Below are 22,924 nucleotides of genomic sequence, written 5' to 3' on the forward strand. Positions count from 1 at the left end.
CGTCTTAAGCAAGCTGGATGGCTTGACTTGGCCACTCTAAAATCTCCCCCTACAAATACCTGAAAAAGAAATAATCTCTTTAAAGTTCAATGAAAACACAGATCATTTGTCACTGGAAAAGATCTTACAAGAAATTTGTTGCTTTAATCACCTGATGCCAACAAGTCATTAATCAGCACAAGAAAGCGTTCATCTGGAACCTGGGCATCTGTCAGCAAAAACACTGTGGGCATGTTCTTGGCACCAGTCTTGATGTACAAACTGGCAAGATCTACCTGTAAGGAAAGGAGGCAATCACTCATATTCTGTTAAAATGTTGATAGAGAAAAAGTGTGAAATACACGTTAGTGGTGGCAACACATCGGTGACTTCTTACTTTTTCTCAGTTTATTTACATATCACTAATTTGCTGTACAATATCCAAGGGGGAATGCAGTTTGTCTTATTTTCCACATCACACACTGAAGTTTTGACATGACCTAGTAGTAAAGATTGAAGAAGTCTCTCCATGAATGTACTAAAAAGGGATATTGCAGCCATGAAAGTTCCATCAAGAACAGCAATTACCATACCAAAAATGTGTGGGAATTGCATTGAAGAGTCAGATCCATTTTAAATTCTGTTGTTTCTGAAAGACTTTTTTTTGTTAGAGAATTTATTTAGGAAAGCTTTCTCAGCTGCAAAAAACCCCAACAAAACTGAGGTGCACACTGTTACACTTGTTTTTTTGGCTGCAGCCCAGAGGGAGACATGGTATGGGACCATGTGGTATAAGCATGGAATGCTTTTTGTCTTTGGTTTCCAGAAAGAACACAACCCACATCAGTTACATTTGAGTGTGACCACATTTGAAACACAGAATAAGGTCAATGCTGGCTGTTATGAACAAGCTGTCACAGAACCTAGCAAAGCAAATCTTCAGGCTTATTAACAGGGGCTTAGAAATTTTCCTGCTTGGAAACAGCAGGGAGGAAATGACCACTTAAGTCCACATCTTACACTACACATCATTTGACCAGGGAAGGAGGGCACAAGAAGTTAGACACCGCGAACACACTGAAGAACATGCTGCATTTTCCAAAGCAGAACAGCATCTACTTCCCTCAGAAAACCAGAGACTGAGAAAGCCTTGTGCTACACACACTGTGGTGGTTTGGTCATGGACCAAGGCTAACAGAAGGGCTTTTTGGGGACTGGCATCCACCAAATCTGGCCACAATCAGATCCTTATTCATCCACATCTGAAATTCAGAAATATTGCTTGCTGTCCACATAGAGTGAAGACCAAAATGTTCTCTCCTGTGCTGATTGCTCACATAGGGCTCAGCCTTGCAAGGTCTGTAAACCTGATAAGAGCATCTCACTCAATTATATTCCTAATCTTTGTGCATGGGCAGTTTAGATGACTAAAGGACTCACATGCAACAAGGACAAAACTTTTTCTTATGTTCACCCACTTCAACTTTACACCCCTAAACCAATACATGCTCAATGTCATGCAAAAATTTGTACTAAACCACTAACTATAAATATCAGAACTCCAACCACATCTTTGTAACATGTGAAGCAGCTGCCTTGGAAAAGTGGAGAAACTACTAAAATTCTGTGAAGGATATAAGCAGGCACTTAAATACATTTTGACTACACAGGTTTCACAAATAAAGAAAACAAGAGGTACAGCTGGAAACCACAAGAACCATAGGACTTGTTACTGTAAACTCCACTGTTTTGCCTGTGATTTTATCAAGCCTGTGCAACAAAACACATTCTTGAAGTAGTGAACTCAACAGACTCAAATAATATCTATTATTTTACCCTGAGGCCCTGGTTTCTTCTGTGTAGTTTGGAAAAGCTCCAGGGAGCAGATGTATCCTGCCAGTCCAGACAAGCTGTGTTTACCACCTACTCCAATCAGAAGTTCATAACCCCTAGAAGCTTATAGGATAGGACTGATTCAGCACCTGATGACAAAACACCAATAAAGTAACAGTAACATAAAGTAGTTTCAACAACCTTCTAAGCAAAGTTTCTCAATTCCTTTTTATTGCATCAAGCCTGTTTTTTTCCTCCCCTCCTTTCTTTTTTTGGTCTGTTTTTGAAATAATGTTCTCCTGACACCTAAATGTACATTATCTTCACATCAGCATTTGCTATTGCTTGCACTATTTGAGCAAGTGAAGAGTTCTTTTCCTTTATCAAATATTGAAGGTCTGCCAATGACCAGAGCTGTCTGGTTACACATTCTTTACATTGAGTTGCTCCAAAGAATCCCACCAGGATTCTGATGGGCCCTTACTGAACTCAGAACAGAGTCCTAGTGAGCTTGAAGGGAGGTGGACTGGGCTGTAGGAGCATATGAGAATTTCACATCTGGCAGTCTGCACCACAAAGGCTGAAGGATGATGAATCACTTAATGACGAATTTGCATCAAACTTTAATTTACTCTTGGAATATCTCTCCCAGAATAATTAAAGCATGCTGTTATTTGCTGATCATAGAATACTATAGGAGGATTGAGGCCAGATGAGGACTTGCCCCAAAATTAGACAAGATCTAATTGCTAAAATTTTGAAATGCGTGTTTGAGGTAATTCCTCTCACAGAAAATTATGTTTGAGACATTGGCAGAAATCTCTTGCAGTTTATATTCTAAAAATTTTTATAAGCATCTAAAATTATTTTCAAAATTTCATTTTTAATATCAGATGCAGATTCTAGAAGATGAAAGACCAGATCTTAGAGACAGCATGTTGGACCTTTTGCTCAATTTTTCTTACATGTATCAATGAAATATCCCCTTCATTCTCTTTATGTCTCATGCCACTCAAAAAAGTTATTGAAAAAACTCTTGAAAAAAACATTGATGAGAACCTTCTTAAATAAAGGGATAATGTGTCTAATCTGGTTGCATCTAATAAAGAGCTAAAATCTGTCCAACAAAAACATTACTGGAAGCCAATTCTCTTTGACTTCACTGTAGAACTTTGTCAGTCTTATTCATTATTTAACAATGGATCCATAAAAAAACCCATAAAAGGTGCAGAAAAAACTTACGGGATTTAATTTCACAATTACTTTTCCAGGACTGCCAGGTTGTAAGCCTAGGACACTCTGCCACTTTGTTTGCCAAACTAAGATACTACTCTCAGTCACTAGGCTTCAGAGAGAAGATAATGGCTTACCAATATTTTCAAGCAAAACTAGCGATACCTGAGAAGGCTTCTGTCTGGAGGTCTGATGATTATCACATCAACCTCTAAATCAGCCTAAAAAAACCTACGGTCCCTATGAAAGGTCCATATGGTTATCTTTGAAATTTAAGCATTTCTTTAATCCTCTTGGAGTGAAACTTCTACAATAGACTGCTTTGTCAAGAGTCCTTCTCTTACACAGCTCCTGTCTGATTACGCGCAAAGTGAAAAACGATGACACTGAAATCCTAGTCCAACTCACTGAGAAGAAAAGTTTGTGTGTTAAACCATTTGACACTGCCAATAATACAAACTGCTTCAACAAAACTTATCTCTGCCAGCAGGGGCCTCTGTCTCTTTCTGGAAATCACTGATATTACACATGACCAGAGTGACGGTATCTATTGAAGAAAGATTACAAGTAATGACAAGGGCAACAATGAAGTCTGTGCCTCACTTACTCAGCAAAATCTTCATCTTCTGAAAACTGGCTGGTTTTCTTCTGTGCAGAAAAACAAAGCAAATGTAGTAAATCAGATTTTAGAAACATAACAGAAGCTGAGATTTGGAGCCATGATGGGTACTAAGATATTCCCTGACATGACAGAAACAAGTTACATTAAACTGAAGTAAGGTAAGCATACATATGAAAAAAAAAGGTATGGATAAATAAAATAAATCTATGATGACACTTAGAAGTCTTGGCTGGTTTAGGTTTAAAAAAGTACAAGGCTGGGCAGCAAAGCAGCTCCAGGTCTGCCATGCATTATTTAGTATATGCTTAAGGTATTGTCCTGGCTTTGAACTAACCTAATTTTTAAAGCATTTTCCTTTTCTTGGAAACAAAAGACAGATATTGCTTTTCTTATAAAGGCCTGATACATCATTAACTAATTAAAAGATAAGGCAAACTGTCTACAGCATTATAGATTATCTTTCCAGCCTCAGAAAATAAGTGGTGTTAATTTCTGTGGAGTGCAAAAAAAGGGTGAATCTCTGTTTAAACAAACAGTGGAGGTTATTTTTAACACTGAGCCACAATCTGCTCTTCCATAAGGGCACTCGCAAAGTCTATTTATCAGCTCTATTGCTGCATGCCCTGCATAAACCTTCCACTAAGAGTGCTATGAGTCTGCACTGCAACAACCCCTCAACAGCAGAAAGCAATGACTTCATGCAAGCATAGTTAGCATCATGATGGATTACATGTTCCCTTTTTAGATATTCCAGTTACACCCGCTGCATGGCACCCTCAGACAAAATTGGGTTCATAGTAGCATGTCATTGTAGCTCTCTAGGAGCTCCTCAAGTTGCTCCCCACTGCAATGTACAGTTCCAGTAAATAAGACCTATCACCACTCAGTTTTTAACTTGCTGGCATGAGGCAAAATACTTTCCAGCTACAAACATACCTCAAAATACTTGTCCATAGTGTCCATCATAATTTTGTAATAGAAATTACAGTCTTTGCTTTCCACTAGTTTATTCCCATAGACATGTGCCAACTCATGATCCAGAGATACTGAATATCATTTGGTTGCTGTAAACACTTGGGTGTAGGAAACAAAATGCCCTAAAGATAACAAAATATTTTCTTTTTTAATGTTGTCATGTGGCATCAAAATTGGATGTCTAAAGGAAGACTAACTGATATATTCTGCAAAGACATTAGTTAGACTTAGTAGATATCCAGTAGATACTGTGCTTGAAACCATACATTCTTTAACATGAACCAGAATGTCTCTAAATTAGCAAGTTCTCCAGCCAGTTGAACATGCAAAATATAGTTAAAACAAATGTCTGTTCTCCACTGACTGGGACGCTTAGGTGGGCACAGGACACACGGAAGCAATGGCACCACCAGGACCTTCCATGGTCACTAGCCCTGTTTTCCAACAGTGCTCAAGAAAACAGGACAGAGGTCATCATGACAAAATTAGCACTTTCTCAACTGTCACCTCAAACTTCCTTCTTTCACAACTTCCACACCAGGATGGGTGCAAACACGCATGATGGGCCAGTGCAATCCCACCAAAACAAGGTGTGTGGTGTACAAGAAGACCTGACAAGTCCTTCCCTCCTTGCCTTCACAGTGATCCATGGGGTGGGAAGACAAAAATCATATTCTGTGAAAGAACAGAGCTGCACTCCAAGGAACAGAAAAGCAGATAAAAACAAACCAGGATCAGACTCATGTAATTTTACAAGAGAGGCCAGGATTTACTGACCCTATTATATCCTTCCCTCCTTTCTGTCTTTAATCTCTGGTATGGTGTTTGGCTACCCTTTGAAGACCCTGCTTCATGGAAAGGGTTGTCAAGCACTGGAACAGGATACCCAAGGATATGGCTGAGTCAGCATCCATGGAGGTATTTAAAAGATATATAGATGTGGCACTTAGGTCCATGATTAATGGTGGACATGGCAATGCTAGACTAATGGCTGGTGTCGTTGATCCTAGAAGTCTTTTGCTACCTAAATAATTTTGTGATTTTATTATCATTGTTTCAGAGTTTCTTCAATCTCTGTTTTATTATACCCAGTCTTCCAAAAGTTGTTTTTCCCTTTGAAATGCTGACCTTCTCCTCTCAAAAACCAACCAAAGAAAACAGTAAGCATAGAAAAGTTTGCAAACCATTGCTCTATTTCCACTAAATACATTTTATGTCTCATCTTTCTACCCATCTCCTCTACCTGACTATGGTCCCCTTAGGGCAGGGACCATCTTCTACTTTGTACAAAAAGCATCTGTTCTTCATCAGTCCACAATTCAATGTCCACCATTAGATTATAAATATCAACAATAATAGAGTGTTGCCAGGCACATTAGCCCATGATGTAGACCTGAAAGCCATTGGAGAGGTCTCTCATATTAAGGATGTAGTGGAACTTCATATCAGTTGGTGGGAAGTTTTGAATTCCTGCCTGGTGAAGACATATAACTGCTGTAAGGTGGCTCGAGTACTCTTGATTACTGGTGGAGTACAGGCTTGTTGCTGGAAGTGGAAGTGAACTATCTTTCTATAGATGGCAATCAGGGAGCCTGAAGAAAGGAAGTTGAAGGCAAATACTGCAAAATGTCTCTGAAAATAAAAAGGGAAAAGGAGATGAAGATTCTCCAGCATTGGACAGCAGATAAGAGTCAATGAAGTATTAAATGACAATACAGCCTGGTGAGCATATAGCTACTTGTGTGTCACAGAAAATACTTCATTTCTAGCTTCATCCTTAATGCAGTCCCACAGCAGTTGCATGTCTGGTTACGAGCCCCAGGGGCACATCTGACAGGTGAATGACCACATGAGACTGCAATTCAGGGGACTCTCCATGTCATAATAAATCTAGTGAGGCTCTTTGTGTTTAGCTATAAGAACAGAAAGATTTTCAACCTGTACTAAATTTCAAACACTATGTTTTCTCCTATTCCCTTTCATCTCCTACCTATTGTAGTGGAAAGCGAAATAGTAATTATTTCATGTATTAAATACAGGATTGCTATAATATGACACTTCAAACTCTGCCTGGAGCTTAGGCTTGATAATGAAGCTGCCAGCAGCTGGATTCATATAAGCAACATACTGAAAATTATGAATTTCTTTAATAGTTAGCTTCTGCCTAACATAATTGAGAAAGAAAATGCAGCTTGATTAATATTAGTGACAAAACACTGAAGAACTGTACATTTCCAGGCTTAACCTCAGTTGAAGAATCAACAGTTCTGTCCTACAGGAAATCTGGGATACCAACATCCATGGAAGTATCAAATTGGGATTGACATTTTTAAACTAAGAATAATCTCACATTTTCTATCACATAATATTTTTTCAAAATTTCTGTTGCAATTAAGATACTACATTTTCACAAAAGCTTCTGATGATAAAGCTTTTTTGTAATGAAACTGGCTCCAAATCTACTTGGATGAGTAAAGCATGGTGAAAAGAAGTACAAATCAGAATGCACACAATCATCACTCATCACAGATAAGAGCAAAATTACCTGATCTCAATAAGAAAAAAACCAGTGAAGATCATCATAGAGTGTGAGGGGGCATGCTCCTCTATTTGCTTCATTATCCAACACTCTTTCTGGCTCTCCAGATGACACAGCTCCTGGTGAATTAAAAGGAGGCTGCCTAAAAAGTGAAATTAAAAAACAACAACAAAAAAAGGCTCTGAGTTGCTGGCAATTTGTATTCTTTTTGTCCAAATATAAAGAGAATCTTGTTTCTTTAGATGTCAGTGTACATTTGAACTAGGACAAGCAGGTCTTTCGAAGAAATACTGTGAAATGAAAACTCATGAATAATGCAGCTGTTCTCTGCTCAAATCAACAAATCTTTCCTTCCCAGAACTTCACAGAATAATGCCTTCTCTTTCTTTCCATGTGTTCACAATGGATTTTACTCTATTTTACAATTCTTAAGTAGTTATATTAAATTCCTGAATTGCATGGTCAGCATTTTTCTTGATTTGATCTGTTTTGTAAAAATGGAAAGTTTTAACTTTTGGGTAGGCTTTATTTTAAAAGAATTCAAAACCATTCAAAAGAAAGAAGCATCAACCCTTTTAAGCACTAAGGACTTTGAGATCTGAACTCTGAAACCTTTGTGAAAGAACAAAAGGTTTCTTATCTCAAAAAGAATATAGTTTTGGGAAGAAAACAGGAGAGCATTGAGACAGGAGCTTTACATGTCACTGAATTAGACCTGACTGATTTCTCCAAGCCAGAGATGTTTCAGATTTGAGTTGTCGCTTCATTTTCTTTTCTCTTTACATCTTGTTCCTTAACAAGATATCTAGCTGACGTGTGGTGTCATTCCTTCATGGGATGAAGTATGATCTAGTGAAAAAATTTATACACTTCATCTGCATTAAAAGATGCAAGAACAGTACAGATCATTCACGATGTTTTCTTTGTAAGTCACGTATTTTCTTCATGTCACATAAGATGACATGCTTGTATATGGACAAGAACCTAATGCACATTTATGATAACAAATTATTTACACAGGATATTGGTCTTCCTGTAACAGAATGAACTAAAACACTAATCCATTGATTTTGGACTGGAAACTTTATATTTACACAGGTTCTGGTGAAAGGATGCCAATATATTTTAACTGCCAAAAAATTAAATTGTCCTTTGGAAAGTAAGAAGGGAATTCCTGTTGTCACCTACTCTAGGAGGCACTGCCTTGGCAGGGGGTTGGACTAGATGATCTCCAGAGGTCCCTTCCAAACCTAACAGTTCTGAGATTCTGTGACTACCTTCTGTAACTACCTTCTTCACCCAAATCAACTGAATTATCCTTCAGTGGCCATTTTCTATGTTTTTATTCTCATGGCAGAGACAGACTGTTCATTTGAACCAGTATCATAAAGCTTCTACGGATTTTGTCTGTTGTCTTTACAGGTGAAGAAAATGCAGAGAGTGTTAGAGGCTAAACACCTGGGAAGCTGCATTTCAGGGAATCTGTATCTCAGCCATCCCTGCTCTCAACAGCCAATCAATGGGGCCAACATCCAGCAGCTCCATCAAAAGCAGCTGAAGGATACCTTCCTTCCAAGGCTCTCCATAGCCCCTTTGCTTTCTGCTTCTCTTTTCTAAAATGGTTTATAACCTCCCAGAAGCATATGCTTTTCTCTTTAATCAATTAATTTTGAAGCTTTCTGTTTTTTCTGTGGTTTAGGGTTGCCATGATGGACCACACTACAGAAAGTGTATCATAGCATCAATAAATGCTCACCAGGGTCAATGATCAACATGCTGCCGAATCAATGCATGAGGCTGATCCATTCCATATCTATCCACTTCAGGCATATTCAAATCACCAGTAAAATAGATAAATTTCTCATTCTTTTACTGGACCATAGGTATGACCAGGTTCTTTCTCCAGCTTTTTTCCAAATATCCGTGAAATGTAACGCAAAGGCATAAAAATTATTACCGTATGAAGCAACATTGAAACTAAACAAAATCAGGAATTCAAAATCATGCTGGCTCAAATTCATGAAACGTTTCACTAAGTACAAGGTTGGTTTTTTTTTTAACTGTTGAAGTCCTTAGTAATCAGAGAAACTCACAGTCTCTGAAAACATATCACCCTGGGATTCTGAATTCCAGAAAAGTCTTGTTGATTTACTTGATTGACTACTTCACAGCTTTTGAAAATCTCACAGCATATCCATCTGCATCCTTTGAAACTGAAATGCTTCGAATGTGAACTCCCCAGGTATCCTGACACTCAGAAAATTAATCAGTGAGCAGATTATTTTCTCCTTCTCCTTGGAGAGATTAAATAAGAACTTAACCAAAATACGTAAAGTGCAAAAATATGAATGATACCTATCATTAAATCAGGACATTTAATCAGGAATCGAATGCAATATCATCTCCCAGACTAAGGAATATTAAGGTGATTGTATTAAATTTCAGCCTATTCCCCTAAATAAGGTGCTTACACGATGGTCAGTGCAGACCATTAGGTACAAATTTACTACAACAGTGAATAAATTAACTCAAAGGTCCTTATGTATTCATCAGAACTCTAAAATATTGAGACACAAACTTTCAGTTTATACAGTTTTTATCCAACTGCACTGCTTCCCTTAGATATGTAAGTGAAAAAATAACTAGAGAAAGCTGCTAAGTCATGTTGAAAACACAGAAGAAAAAAACTTTTATTAAGCATTATTATAATTCTGAACTCTGGTACGATGTGATCCTCAACTTTTGCCACTTAGTGAAGTATTCCACAGATACATAAGAAAGTATTCATCCTCCACAGAAGCTTGATTGCTAATTGCACACTTTCTATTCTGCACATGGAAACAAGAACCTGCAGAAATCACTAGAAATTTATTAAAGCAGGACTGGAAAACTAACAATCTTCCTTCCTAGGTCATATATTTTTGTTGTTCAAATTATCACAGAAATTATTTTGCACAAAATAAAACCACAGTAATAGGCGAACGCCAAGGAAAACTTCAGTAAGTCACAGTGACTGGGACTCTCATCTTCAACAAGCAGGCTAAATTCTCTCTGTCTCAGAGCTGGGATTTGAACCAAAGGGTGTTATGAAACATTTAGGGAATATAGTGGTTAAAATTCTTACAGCACAGCAGAGAATTTAATGCAGACTCAATACTGTTTGTCAAGAAGAAAAAGATTTTTCAAAAAGTTATGTACATCTAATCGAGATTTTTTTTTTTATCCAGTCAATAATGTAAGGAATTTGGGATACACCTGCTATTGATTTTGAGATGATGAAAGCCACAATTTAATAAGACTTTAATATTTTTCAGTAAGAAATGCCTGTATGAAAGAAAAAAGATATATTATCTGTTCTATGTATAATAAGTAGAATAGGCAAAAATTGAGACTACTGACTTTTTTTCTTTTGTGTTGCACTGTGTGTTAAAATACTTTGGGCTAGGCAAAAGAAAGACTGAAATGTAAGTATACGGTTGTGAAATAGTCTTGCTTCTTTGAAAACTGGGCAACCTGTTCATGAGAGCTTGTATGAAATAGAAACTGCACTTACATGGGGACAGCTGAATGCTGGATGTTGCAGCAGACTTGTTAGTTCCTTGGGCAAAGCAGAATAAGCAAATACATCACTGCAAGCAGTTTCCAGCAGGACTACAGAAGTACTGTCATCTTAGATTTTTCGGTGAAATGAATCATCTGCAAACCTCAACAGTGATTTTGACAGGCCAACTCAACAAAGGTAACAAATGCTTCCAAGGCCATTTCTGTCTAGTCACAGTCAGCTGAAAGGATGGTACTGACTGAAGAAGTAAAATAAGCAAATAAAGAGTGAAGGTGTGCTGGAGGACAGGACAGAAATGGAGAACCTCAATGTATTTGCAACTGGATGATCATAAATTTTGGGGAAAAAAGCTGTGACTGCACTTACCCCGCTTTACTACCACAGAAGGGAAAAAACTTTTTGCAGAAACCATGTGCATATGAAAGGCTTAAAGTGTCTTAATTACATAAAAGACAATTTTGTTCTTTTATCTCAGTGTGTAGCCATAATTTTAAACCGCAAATTAGGAATCCTCCCTCTTGATCCTTAACCTTATCTAAATTTTAAATAAGGTCCACAACTGTAATCTATATAGACTTACACATTTTTGTTCTCTGTGGCAGTGTTCCTGACTTAAGTATTATTGAGGACCCCATACTTAATATACCGATATTAGTTTGCATCGGAACATGCCTCCATCAAGCAACATTTTGAAATTTTCTGCTGTTCTAGAGGCAGAGTGGGTGAGTCATACGCCTTGGGGGAATGCTAAATAAAACCCTACACTATATGCTAATCTCACCCACTCTAGCAGATACCTCAAAAAAAGTTATGTGGCTACAGATATGATGAGAACTGACAGAAAATAGTGCAGATTAGAAGTTGTATGATCTGTAAGAAAAACCTTTTAACCTGTGAACTATGGAAAAAGCATAGCAATGAATAGTAGTGAATCACTATACTTTAACAAGTTCACCTCTTAAGCTCTTTTTAATGAACTAAGTCTTAATTTAAATTGCTCATTTGTGCAATTTGCTGTGAATGATTCTTTCCGTTATGAAAACAATCCACAATTTGACTGTTCCAAATAATTGCTTGGAGTGATAGTTTAGGACACATGAAGGCATTTCAGTGTATCACTTGAATGCATTTTCCAGGAAGAAATACTGGTACACACAAACACAAAAATCACATAAGAGGCCATAATTTTGATCTATACATGACAGTACAAAATCATTCTGTCACAGCTCACCAAGACAATGTTGTAAACACAATGGAAAGGGAACACCATGCACTTGTTTCTGGATCGTCATGCAGTTCTTCACCCACTGTGATTAGCAGAGGGACGTGGTAGCAGAGCATTTAACAGGAGGAACTTGGCTAAAGAGCAGTGGACAGAAGGAAGAGATGCAGACAATGAGATGATCCATTTCTTTGCTCGTGTCTTAATTTTTCTTAGAAGGTGCAGTTAGAAGGTTCGTAAACTCTCAGACTTTATGCCACAAGACTGTTGGTGGGTGTGACACACTTGGAGAACAAGAGCCTGTGATGTTGACTTCACTTCTTTGGTTTATTTAAGAAGTTTCCTGCAAGAAGAATACACAATCTCTGCTGCCCAGGAGCTCCTTTCATCAGCTTCTCCTTGCAATGGAAAGTGTTATGTTTTTGTACTCTAGAGCCATGGCCATAGTTGCTACTGGAGTGGCAGTCATTAGCTGAAAAATCTCTCCCTGATCAGAGGAATTTCTGAAAGCCTTTTAAGGCTGATTCCCCATTAGAGGAACTATGACAGTTTACAACAGCTCATGATCTCACTCTGATGCACAGCAGATTTCTTTTCTCCTAATCTTTCCATTCATTTTGAGGGGCAAAAAGGTGATTAAGTTCTGTTAATTCAGAATTCCATGTTAACGTGAATTTGGAAACACTTCAAAGGAAAAACTAAGGTATAAAGAAGACAAAATGGTCTTTGCTTATCTGATGTGACTACAACACATTATTGAAATTAACACAAAACATGAAAGAAAAACAGGGTAAAAACTTATTCAATTAAGATTTGTGGATTGATACCGATTTTTTTAAACCTGGTGAAAATGTAATCCATTAGCAGCAATGTAGATTGGCTTGAAAATTAGACAACTGATTGCAAAAGCAGTTAAATTACACATCAATGTGTAATTTATAATAATAATGTAATAAATGTTTCTAAAGATTTTATCTGAAGACCTCTAAAATTGTAGAAAGTTTTAAAACTGAAAAATTGTTTTTTGGTATCTTCCAGACATTTGAGAGGATAAGCCAGTGTTTTAACTTACTTCTCTAGTGCTTTTCATGTCATGAAAAGCTGTAGAGCAAAGAGGGCACATCATTTTTTCAGGATAGTTGTTTCCTGTTCAAGTTATGGGAAGGATAAAAAGAGAGATGGCAAAGACGGCATATCCACTGACCACTGGGCTCTCTCTTGATTGTGTTCTTCATGAAGAGCAAAACAGACAGCTTTTATGAGCCTATTTTGCTCTGACTCTCTGACTCCTCTTGTTCCAAAATCTACCACCAGTATAGCATTTTTGGCCAACTTACAGCCCTCTCCATTTGTGCATTATATTTCCTTTGATCTGCATCCATCTCACCTACGGAGACTCCAAACTCCACCAGACAGGGACTGACCCCCCTTGGGCGTTGTATGGTACCTAGCAAAAGTAAACTCAACTTCTGACCATCCTTTTCAGTACACCTACAGGCACCATGCAGAGACACCCAGGCCACCCAAAGATGGCTCAAGGCTTCTTGTGAACAGAGGTAAAGATAAGTTTTCTCATCCGCAATCAGAGAGCAACTTGTGGGAGCACAGTGTCAGTTCCAGTTTGCACCAAGCAGTTTCATCCTCCTCCCTTCCCCTTGCCTGCCACAACTTTCAAAGTTTTCCGATTTGCAAAGCCATGAACTTTGCCAAGGCCCAGAGAAGAGCAGTATCCAATGGTTGTGATAAAACTGTAATACCCGTGGAATATTTTTTATCATTGCTGTTGTGGGAAGATAAGTTCCTCACATCCGTATGGAACTCTGGAGCACTGCTGATGTTGTGTGGTAGCTGAATGAATTGTTGCTCAGGAGGTAGCCTTGTCTAGTCAGAGACAGCACCAAGCCTATTGCCTATAAACCCTGGTTTTCCTACTCCAGCATTTCCAACAAACAAGACTGCTTTGCCTTTTATTACGAGTAAATCAATAAAGTATCAGAGATGTACAATCTAAAATGCGTGAACAAAGACTGACTAAAATTGAAAAGGAAAAAAACCCATCAAACACTTGCACATCACAGTTTACTTTTAAAAGCAAACTGTAATTTCTCTCTCTCTGGCTAGGAGTAAACTCCAAAAAGTGATGAAACAGGATACACCATTCTTTCATTCTCAAACAATTACTACAAGAAATTGTTTTTTTTTTTACTGGATTACTTTTTACACAGTATTTCTACTTGAAAAATTTTATTTAACTTCTTCTAATAGGAAGCTTTTGAAATGTAGTTGTAGCTGAAATGCATTTGTTCCACCTCAGCCTTTACAGAACACCAGTAGCCCTATAACTGTTAGAGAAGCAAAGACTGGTGCAAGATGTAGTTGGTTTAATTTCTCAATTATTTCAATTTAATTTTTGGCCTAGCTTTCACCATACCTAAAACCATTTGGACAAACAGTTGGCAATAAATAGCTTTAACTACTGTGAGCACCTAAAAGTTTCCTTGCCTGATAAATCTTTCTTTTCCAAGCTCTGTATTTTCCTATCAAATGTTAACCCTCAAAGACAACAAGAGATTTGAAAATGGATCATATCTTTTGATCATCGCCTCCATGTCTCTATGTCCATAGACTTCTAATCTCCCCAGGAAAATTCCTTCTCATCTAAGCATTAAAAAGTTGTGCAATACGAGTTAATGCAATCAAAATAACATTAAGTACTTGAGAATATCCTATGCAGAGCACACTGAAAAAAAGTGCAAAAATAACCAAACCTTCAAACAGAGGCAATTACAGCTCCCAGCTCATGCTTTCTATTCCTCCACTGACAGGTATATATCATACTATCATAACTTCTACAACTTGTCTTCCACAAATATAACTCTAACTTTATAAGTTGTTCAACAGCATAGTGGAAAGGTGATGAAGTGATTTGCTGCCTCTAGAACTCACATACTTTGTGTGAAGATAATTTAGCTGGCAAAAAAATGATCTGTGCATAAATGTGGCCATAGGAAAATGTTAAGGCTTCAATTTGTGGTGTACAGTTGCTGTGGACATTATTTTCAATTATTTACATGGACTTGGAGCCTGAGTTTCTCTTATTATGGAAAAAAGGTACCTCACACAAAAGTAGGTAGATGCCCAAAGAAGGCTGAAATCCTGTGTGAAGACTGTGCTTGGGCAGGCTCCTGGGAGGACCTGTGAACCTGTGTAGAGAGGAGCCCATGCTGGAGCAGGTTTGCTGGCAAGACTTGTAACCTCATGGGGGACACACACTGGAGCAGTTTATGAAGAACTGCAGCCCGAGGGAAGGACTCAAGTTGGAGAAGTTCTTGGAGGCCTGTCTGCCATGGGAGGGACTGTGATGGAGCAGGGAGGGGAAGAGTGTGAGGAGTACTTCCCCTGAGAGGGAAGAAGGAGCAGAGACTAGGATGAGCTGACTGCAACCCCATTTCCCATCCCCCTGAGCTAATGGGGGGAAGAGGTAGAGAAAACTGGGAGTGAAGTTGAACTGGGAAGGAGGTAGGAGTGGAAGGAAGGTATCTTTAACACTGGGGTTTTTTTTTCCCACTACCCTATTCTGATTTGACTGGTAATAAATAAAAATAATTTCCCCAAGTTGAGTCTGTTGTGCCCATGAGAGTGTGCTGAGTATTTGATTTCCTTGTCCTTATCTTGACCCAAGAGTCTTTCATCATATTTTTCTCTCCACTGTCCAGCTGAGGAGGAGTAATAATGGCTTGGTTGGCACCTGGCATTCAGTCAGGGTCAACCCTCCACACTACTGCTCTGATTAAGCAGTATATGTAAGAGAGGAAAAAAAACCACTTAACCGGCAAAATTCTTAAAAATGCCTATTTGAGAATATATGTAGGCACCAAATAAATAATACATTAACAGAATAAAAATTATAAGGAAGACTTAATATATATATAATGGAGTTTGTTGCAATTAATCTGCAAGAAGGATGTTAAAAATGCCAACCAATATCATCAGATACTCATGGGTTCCATCCCAGGTCCTGGGTGTTCAGGTGAAGAATACCAGCTCTGGATATAGTGGCTGGGGCAGCAGCTTTTAAATGTGTACCTCAAATAGCAGCCACGTTGACAGAGTCATAGGCACACATTAATTGTTTGTAAGGGTCAGAACCTAGAAATCATCAGTAAACTTTTCAGCAAAGGAAAGCCAAGATAACAGGTTTAACAGGAACACGATGAGGGCAATTGTGTTTATTACAGCCCCACAGAGTGCAACACAATGCACACACTATTTCTTGAACAATGATAAACAAACTCTCTTTGAACATGCCTAGAATTTTTTACCAGAAATACAGAGGATGACAAATTCAAAAGGTTTTACTTGACCTTGTATGGGTTTTTTAGAGTTTAACTAATTTAAAAGGTGACTAGCCTGCTTCACCAATGTGAGTTCTCCTGAAAGCAGGTAAAAGCAGAGGAGGAAAAATCTCTCTCAAGGGCAATGGAAATAATCAGAAAATGATTCAGAGCAGGACCTAAACTTAAGTGCTCCAAAATGCTTCTTGAGAAAGCCACTTTCTGTTCCTCAGAAAGAGTTAGATTATGTGGCTCACCCCGGCAGTCACCTTGCTGAGTAACCAGAGGGTTACTAGGGTTTAAGCTTCTAAGAAAAGGAAAGCTCAAAACTCCAATCACTTTCCAAAGGTTACATTCAGATTTTAGATTTGGATTTCATTTTATTACAGCATTTCAGAGAGTCCACAAAATTGGTTTAGCTGCATAATTAAGAAGGAAAGAAGGGGTCTGTATCCTACTGTGCTTAAGCTGACTGATTTAGATTTCCTACACTTGCTTTCCATAGTATAGTTATGCAAGGACTTCAATAATGGAATCTTAAAACTATTTTGTCAAGACTTTCCAAATACCAGCTTCAATAATCTTATGATTAATATCTCAAATTACATCAGCTCACATCTAGGAGGCGCAGTCACCATTACAGTATTCGTAGGCTAATTTAAGGCTTTTTGTTGTGCCAAATAGGCAAGGCATAAAGTGTTAATTAGGTACTAAAATATTATTTAGCAATAGTGAAAACCAGATGAAAGATAAGAATAAAAGAAAAAGGGAATGCATACTGCAAAACTGCCTCCAGAAAAATAGAAGAAGAAGAAAATGGGAAAACAGGGAGAGGGGAAGCCACTGTAATTGTAATGGCTCACCTTGTTAACATCCATAACAGTGTTAAGGGACTACATTCTACATAGGATCTATAGGATTTATAGGATCTATATACCTGTTTAAACCAAACCTTTTTGGCCCCTCCTGGGTAATATTGGGTCATCCTCTCAGAGAAGATGACAGGAGACCTGAAAATTATATTTCAATAGAATCTTATTACTTAAGTGCTTAAACAACAACACTGCATTGCAATTAAAACTTCAGAAGATGACACATCAGTGAAAAAAGAAGCTTTTGTAACATCAAACTCATGTTTTCTTCCTTTGCTTTTTTATTAGGTGGCAAAAATAACAAAAAAAATTCAGTGAACACTCAATACAGCAAAATGACTGCATTTTATGTAATAATGACCTATTCCTGTTTTGATTACAGGATTGTGTCATAAGTCTTAATGATATGGGTGAGATAAGGGAGGCACCATCTGGGAAGAAAATAACTGGCTCTTTAAGGCAGCTGGATCAACATTGTTCAGGCTAATACTTTCTGTCTACCAGCATCCTGCCCTGCCCTCCAGCCTTTCCAGAACCACCAGTGCTCTGCACACACATTTCATTGCATCAAAACTCAGAAAAACACAAGAATTCTATCTCTTACACATTCTCTGAATTCTGGTATTGTCCATTTTGGATGGAAAATGACATCCTAGCAAGAACACATGTCTCTTGCCATCTTTCCACTCTCTGGTTTCCTGGTGTATAAAACCACACAGTTCATCAGCTGTCAGAACTTCTGCATTAAGTTCATTACAAATTGGCATTTTTTTTGTGTGCACGTACATGTGATGAAGAACTTTCAGAACCTGAAAAGAAGGAACAGGGTGCATGTCAGTGATACTATTTTCAAATAGTAGAAATTCTTGACTTTTTCCTGAACTGGACCTCTAACTGTAAATCCTCACACTCAGCCAACGGTTTACATTGATTTACCCTTGCCTCTGTGCTAGTTTAGTCCCAAATTTCCATTAAGCCTAAGGATAGGAAAGGATGCTCCCAGTCTGAAACAGCCATATTCTGCACTCAATTCTAATAGAAAGTGTTAAATGGAGAAGAAAATCTATGCAGCTGCCAACATTTAGTAGCAGAAATAGGCAAGCATTATGTATTAGAATTATTTGTCTGTGTTTTGGAGATAAATTCCATAATGTCTGTCTAGAAGCCTAATTAAAACATCCTGCTTCTCCTTCCAGAACAAAGTATTACTTAGTCTATCTGTCAGATTGAATGATCATTACTTCATGCCATGATTAACTGTCCTTTGGGACATGCAAACAACACATAAAATGTAGAATTTTCTTGCAACATTTGAGCTTTCCATTGCACATCATGTGGCTGACCGAGTGGCCTCAGCAGCGTGTTATTACCCTGCAGCTTCAGGCAAAGGCAACATGAAGAATGTTTTATGCAAGGACCATGGCAGTTTCTTTATAATGTGAGATGGAAAACATGTTCCACAGGCAGGCAGGTACCCTACCCTTTCCATTCCCTGCAATTCCAGCAATAAACACAGAGTGACACACTGGTTGCTCCTCCTGGTGAGCATCCTACCACGCCGAAGGGACACACAGTGAGCACCTTTCCTCTCCTGTTGCAGTTCTTATCACAGAGACAGAATTATTCACAAAAAAGTTCTCCTCCCTTTACCTTTTTATTCCCTTTAATAGGAAAAAATAAGCTTGCACCTTCTTGGCAGAATTGCCTCAAAGAAGCTGGTGTTGCATCAAGCAACACTGTCTCTCAGAAAATGATAAGAGAATTGGCGCAAAGGAATGAAAGCAGTTACCCCAGCAAGTGAGAACAAATCCTATTCTGCCAGACAGCCACACAGTCCAGCAGGACTGTGAAAACCCAGGGATACAGAACAGTTATCACAATTTTGCCATTGCTTTAGCAGAGTGAATTCTACAATCAGTTGTACATCTATAATTCAGAAAAATACAAACTCAGTCTCCTAAAGTAATACATTGCTTCCAAAGAAATAGTTGTGAGTCACAGAATGGAGATAGCTTGGCTGCTTGTGGATTTCTGTTTTAGTGAAGAGTATTCACTCTGATTTTCCAAAGTCTAACAGGAACAAGCTCATGATCCCCAGTGCTTTTCTTCTGATTTACCCAGCTAGCAGGAAACAAAATACTCTACAGAAGGCTGATTGTAAAGTTCATAATACCCAAGGCATATCTTATTGTCTTTCACCCTTCTGTCAGGATAACAGAGCAAGATAGACGAGCACAAATCCTTTGTAAATCTTCTGATCAGTCACATTCAGCCAGCTTGGTTATTTCCAACATACCCTAAAGAGGTAAGGAGTGTGCTGTCACATACAGCAGATGAGGATTTCCTTGAAGAAAGGTGGAAATATGTGCACTTTTTATTTGGTCTGTATAATACCTGGTGTTTCTGTGTTTCACTTTATCACCCTGTCTGTAATTAAACTAAATTTGTGCTTAAATTTAGCTTATGGGCAACTAATTCTTTTGAGTGTACATGCATGCATATCTGTCCATGCATGTTTTTAATGTATATAGCACAACGTGCATTATATTATTCATAAAAGCCAGAGCACACAAAAGTCACTTACAGCCACACACATTCCAAACCCACACCTTCTTATATATATGGTTTTTTTCCTTTACTCTTCTTACCTCACTATAAATATCTGACCAACAATGGATTTGCTACTAAGTACAAATTCTTGTTACTGTATACAAACAAACACATTCATCACTCTAGACTGTCACTGCACACAGCTTTCCTGAACAGGATACACGTATCCTTATGGGTATATTTATCATACTGAGAAACATCACTGCCATGATGAAATGCCTTTAAAATACTGAGTCATTGAGAGACACTTTATCAATACTGTAACATACTCAAAAATAATCTTCATGTCTAATACAACCAACCCACTAGAAATTATTTTGATCAAAAATCTTAAGGGGAGTAATTAAAGACAATGAATTCTTTTACTTTGAGAATAAAGTTCTCTTTTGACTGCAAGTACAGCTCCACAGCTCCAGGGTAGATTGTTTAACCATCTGCTCAAAACTGTAGGTTCCTCATCCTCGGAACATCCAGAGCTGGAAACAGGTCACTGATCAGGCCTGTGAAAACTGGGATATCATCTGTCACTATTTTATGCAAATTGAAGTCTCTTAAGACTCACAAAAGCACATGGAAAAGGAGGGTAAACAATATATCACAAGAGCATCAAATCCTTTTTTTTTAAGGATTCTGTTTTTACTCAAAGGCAAAACACCAGAAACAGATTTTACCCAGTCCTCAGGTCTGTTCTTGTCTTCTTTTTTCAGGGACCCAGCAATTATGAAAACACTTGATAGCATGAAGTGCCCAGTCATAAAAGCCCTACAAAAGCATTTTAAATAGTCATGTGAGCACATGAAATAAAACTAAGTGGTAATGCTTTTGAAGAAAACAATCATTTTACAAACAGAGTAAAACAAGACATTTTTATTCACCTGTAGTCTTCCAGTGGCTTTCAGTCAGTGGTAGAGGTTGACTAAAAAAAATAAAAGGGTGAAAGACATATATCTGTATATCTATTTAATCTTCTATATTCCACCATTTGGTTCCCTATTCTTAACTGGCTACCAGCTGGGTAAAGTTTGAAAGCATATTCTGCAGCCACATCTAGGAATTCAATATAAATACAGCCTATTAGTATTATCAATTCCACCCCTCACCCCCTCAAAAAAAAACTAACCAACAACCCAAAAACAACAACAAAACTGGAAGCAAATTCACAACTTACAAATACACCATTTTAAGTTGACAGATGCCATGCCTCTATCCTCTTCCATGACAGCAGTAACTCTGTAAGTGTGAATCAAATGCATTAAATACATCACAAAGAATAATACTTCAAAAAAGTAATGTTCAAATTCAGGGCAGTTCATGATAAGTAAGAAAAAAATTCTGAGGTAATAAAGATGCCAATTATCTGCACTGAAAAGGAGTCTCCACATTTTAGAAATGGTACATCTAGGCAAAGAAGTTAAACAGAGTTGATAATGAAACCAGGAAATTCAGGTATATATTGTGCTTAATAAGATTTTGGTTAGATTTAGGGAAGTGGTTTTTTTTTTTCAGAAAAATTTCTGTGTTGTTTTTCTGTCTGAAAAGGTGTTAAAGAGCAGGATATGCATCTTAAAAGCAGCCTGATTTTTGGATTGCCCAGTGTAAAAGGACTTTATTTGCCATGGCATGACAGGACCAGAAGTCCCTTCCTTCACAACATATGGACTTGAAAGCCCTGATAACCCTGTTCTGCAGCAGGTTCCATAGGCTAGGATCCTAGTGCCCCAAAGGTATATTTAAATTTCTAAAAGTCCCAACACAGGAGAAATACTCTCAGAACTCTCTGAGCTGCTGTATATTTTATGCAGAAGCCCAGAATTTTTTCCCAGAGATATTTGATTTCTCCCATTGCCATTAAAAGTAAACCAAATGAGAGTTAAAAAGTAAACAAACAAGAACACTCTAGATTTTGCTTCAAACACTAATGTTAATATTACTATTGTTACTATGATTAATACTGAAGTGACAAACAATGGTATAAATTACTTTTCTCAGTTCAGAATGTGCCTCTGGGACAAAGTAATCATTAGACTCAAGGAATCCTTGTTCTAGTGAAGCAAACAATATTAATGATCTTTAGATATGCGTGGTTTAATTTCATTATCTCTAGAAAATTGCAAGAATGTGTCAGGAAATCTTCAGGATGTTTAGGGATAATTTCAAAATTATGCAGGCATGAAAATAAAGGGTTTTTTTATTTCATAATGGCCCTGCCTGCTATTTGAGTTTACAGCTTAAGGTTCGAGGGTTCTCCAAGTTCTTATTCCACTGATAAAAATGAATATTAAAAATGTCTTGTGAAAAATTACACAGTTGGAAATTATTCAAACAGCATATATACAGGGAAGAAGTCATGCAACTTCTAGGTTTTACATTTTTAAGATAATACTTCTAAATACAGATTCTTTCTAATGTAATAATTACATTATTTAGAAATTCTTTTTCTCACCCTTTTTTTTTCCAAACAGTTTTCCACTGTACTTACTGGGGAAAGTTTAAAGAAATGTTCATTCAGTTACAATATGCTATCTATTTTTCAAAATAATTTCTACCTTGTTATTCTCTTCTCCAAAAGATAGTTATTTACATGGGAGTTACACAGCAGCACAATGTAGTCAGTCATCCCAGGTATGAAGTAGTGATATACAATTATTTAATGCAAAACTAACACATTACAAACATCCCAAGGTAAGAAGAAAGGACACTTTTTTCCAAATTTATGTCTGACAGTTTATTAAGGACAGACATGTGATGTAAAGTGTCTTTAAAATACAAGATAAGACAATATACATAAATGCCTCCTATTACACAGTATTCAGCTGCACTGGTATGGAGTGTGTGTTGATGGATATGTATTAAATCCAAAAGCCCAAAGAACCCTCACCTGTTCAGGGAGCAGCTCCCTGCAGAGATGTTACAAGGTGATGAACTTCCTGGCTAACAGACATGCATCAATACACCCTTCAGCAGCCAACATAATTTCAGAGACCAGTTCAGTATCAGGGACAACCACAGCACAGGTTCTAGGGAAGAAAACAAATCCCATAATCCAAATACACAGATTAGTATTTAAGCATGGTAAGAATAAGTCAGTTAAATCAAATGTCTGATGTGTGCAAACATTTTTAAAAACAGATCTCAAGAGAGTC

At 37.6% G+C, this 22,924-nt stretch overlaps 1 protein-coding gene and 1 long non-coding RNA gene across 2 annotated transcripts in view; both read right to left on the bottom strand.

Annotated features, from left to right (window-relative positions):
• Nucleotides 1-22,924, bottom strand: part of DNAH11 (dynein axonemal heavy chain 11) — a 107,201-nt gene that overhangs the window by 80,393 nt on the left and 3,884 nt on the right. The window contains 14 exon segments of the mRNA XM_048321285.1: nt 152-297; nt 1,824-1,961; nt 4,426-4,471; nt 4,474-4,704; nt 4,707-4,764; nt 6,036-6,154; nt 6,157-6,274; nt 6,713-6,814; nt 8,937-9,050; nt 9,052-9,166; nt 20,227-20,338; nt 20,437-20,510; nt 20,512-20,543; nt 22,660-22,798. Of these exon segments, the coding sequence (XP_048177242.1) occupies nt 152-297; nt 1,824-1,961; nt 4,426-4,471; nt 4,474-4,704; nt 4,707-4,764; nt 6,036-6,154; nt 6,157-6,274; nt 6,713-6,814; nt 8,937-9,050; nt 9,052-9,166; nt 20,227-20,338; nt 20,437-20,510; nt 20,512-20,543; nt 22,660-22,798 (1,544 nt within the window).
• Nucleotides 14,297-19,327, bottom strand: LOC125325978. The gene is made up of 4 exons (XR_007203644.1): nt 18,961-19,327; nt 17,776-17,980; nt 17,237-17,309; nt 14,297-16,114 (listed from the first exon to the last, which is right to left on the bottom strand). It is a non-coding gene; the product is annotated as an uncharacterized LOC125325978 (long non-coding RNA).

The sequence above is a fragment of the Corvus hawaiiensis genome, chromosome 1 (genome assembly GCF_020740725.1).
Source record: "Corvus hawaiiensis isolate bCorHaw1 chromosome 1, bCorHaw1.pri.cur, whole genome shotgun sequence".
NCBI classification, from domain to species: Eukaryota; Metazoa; Chordata; class Aves; order Passeriformes; family Corvidae; genus Corvus; species Corvus hawaiiensis.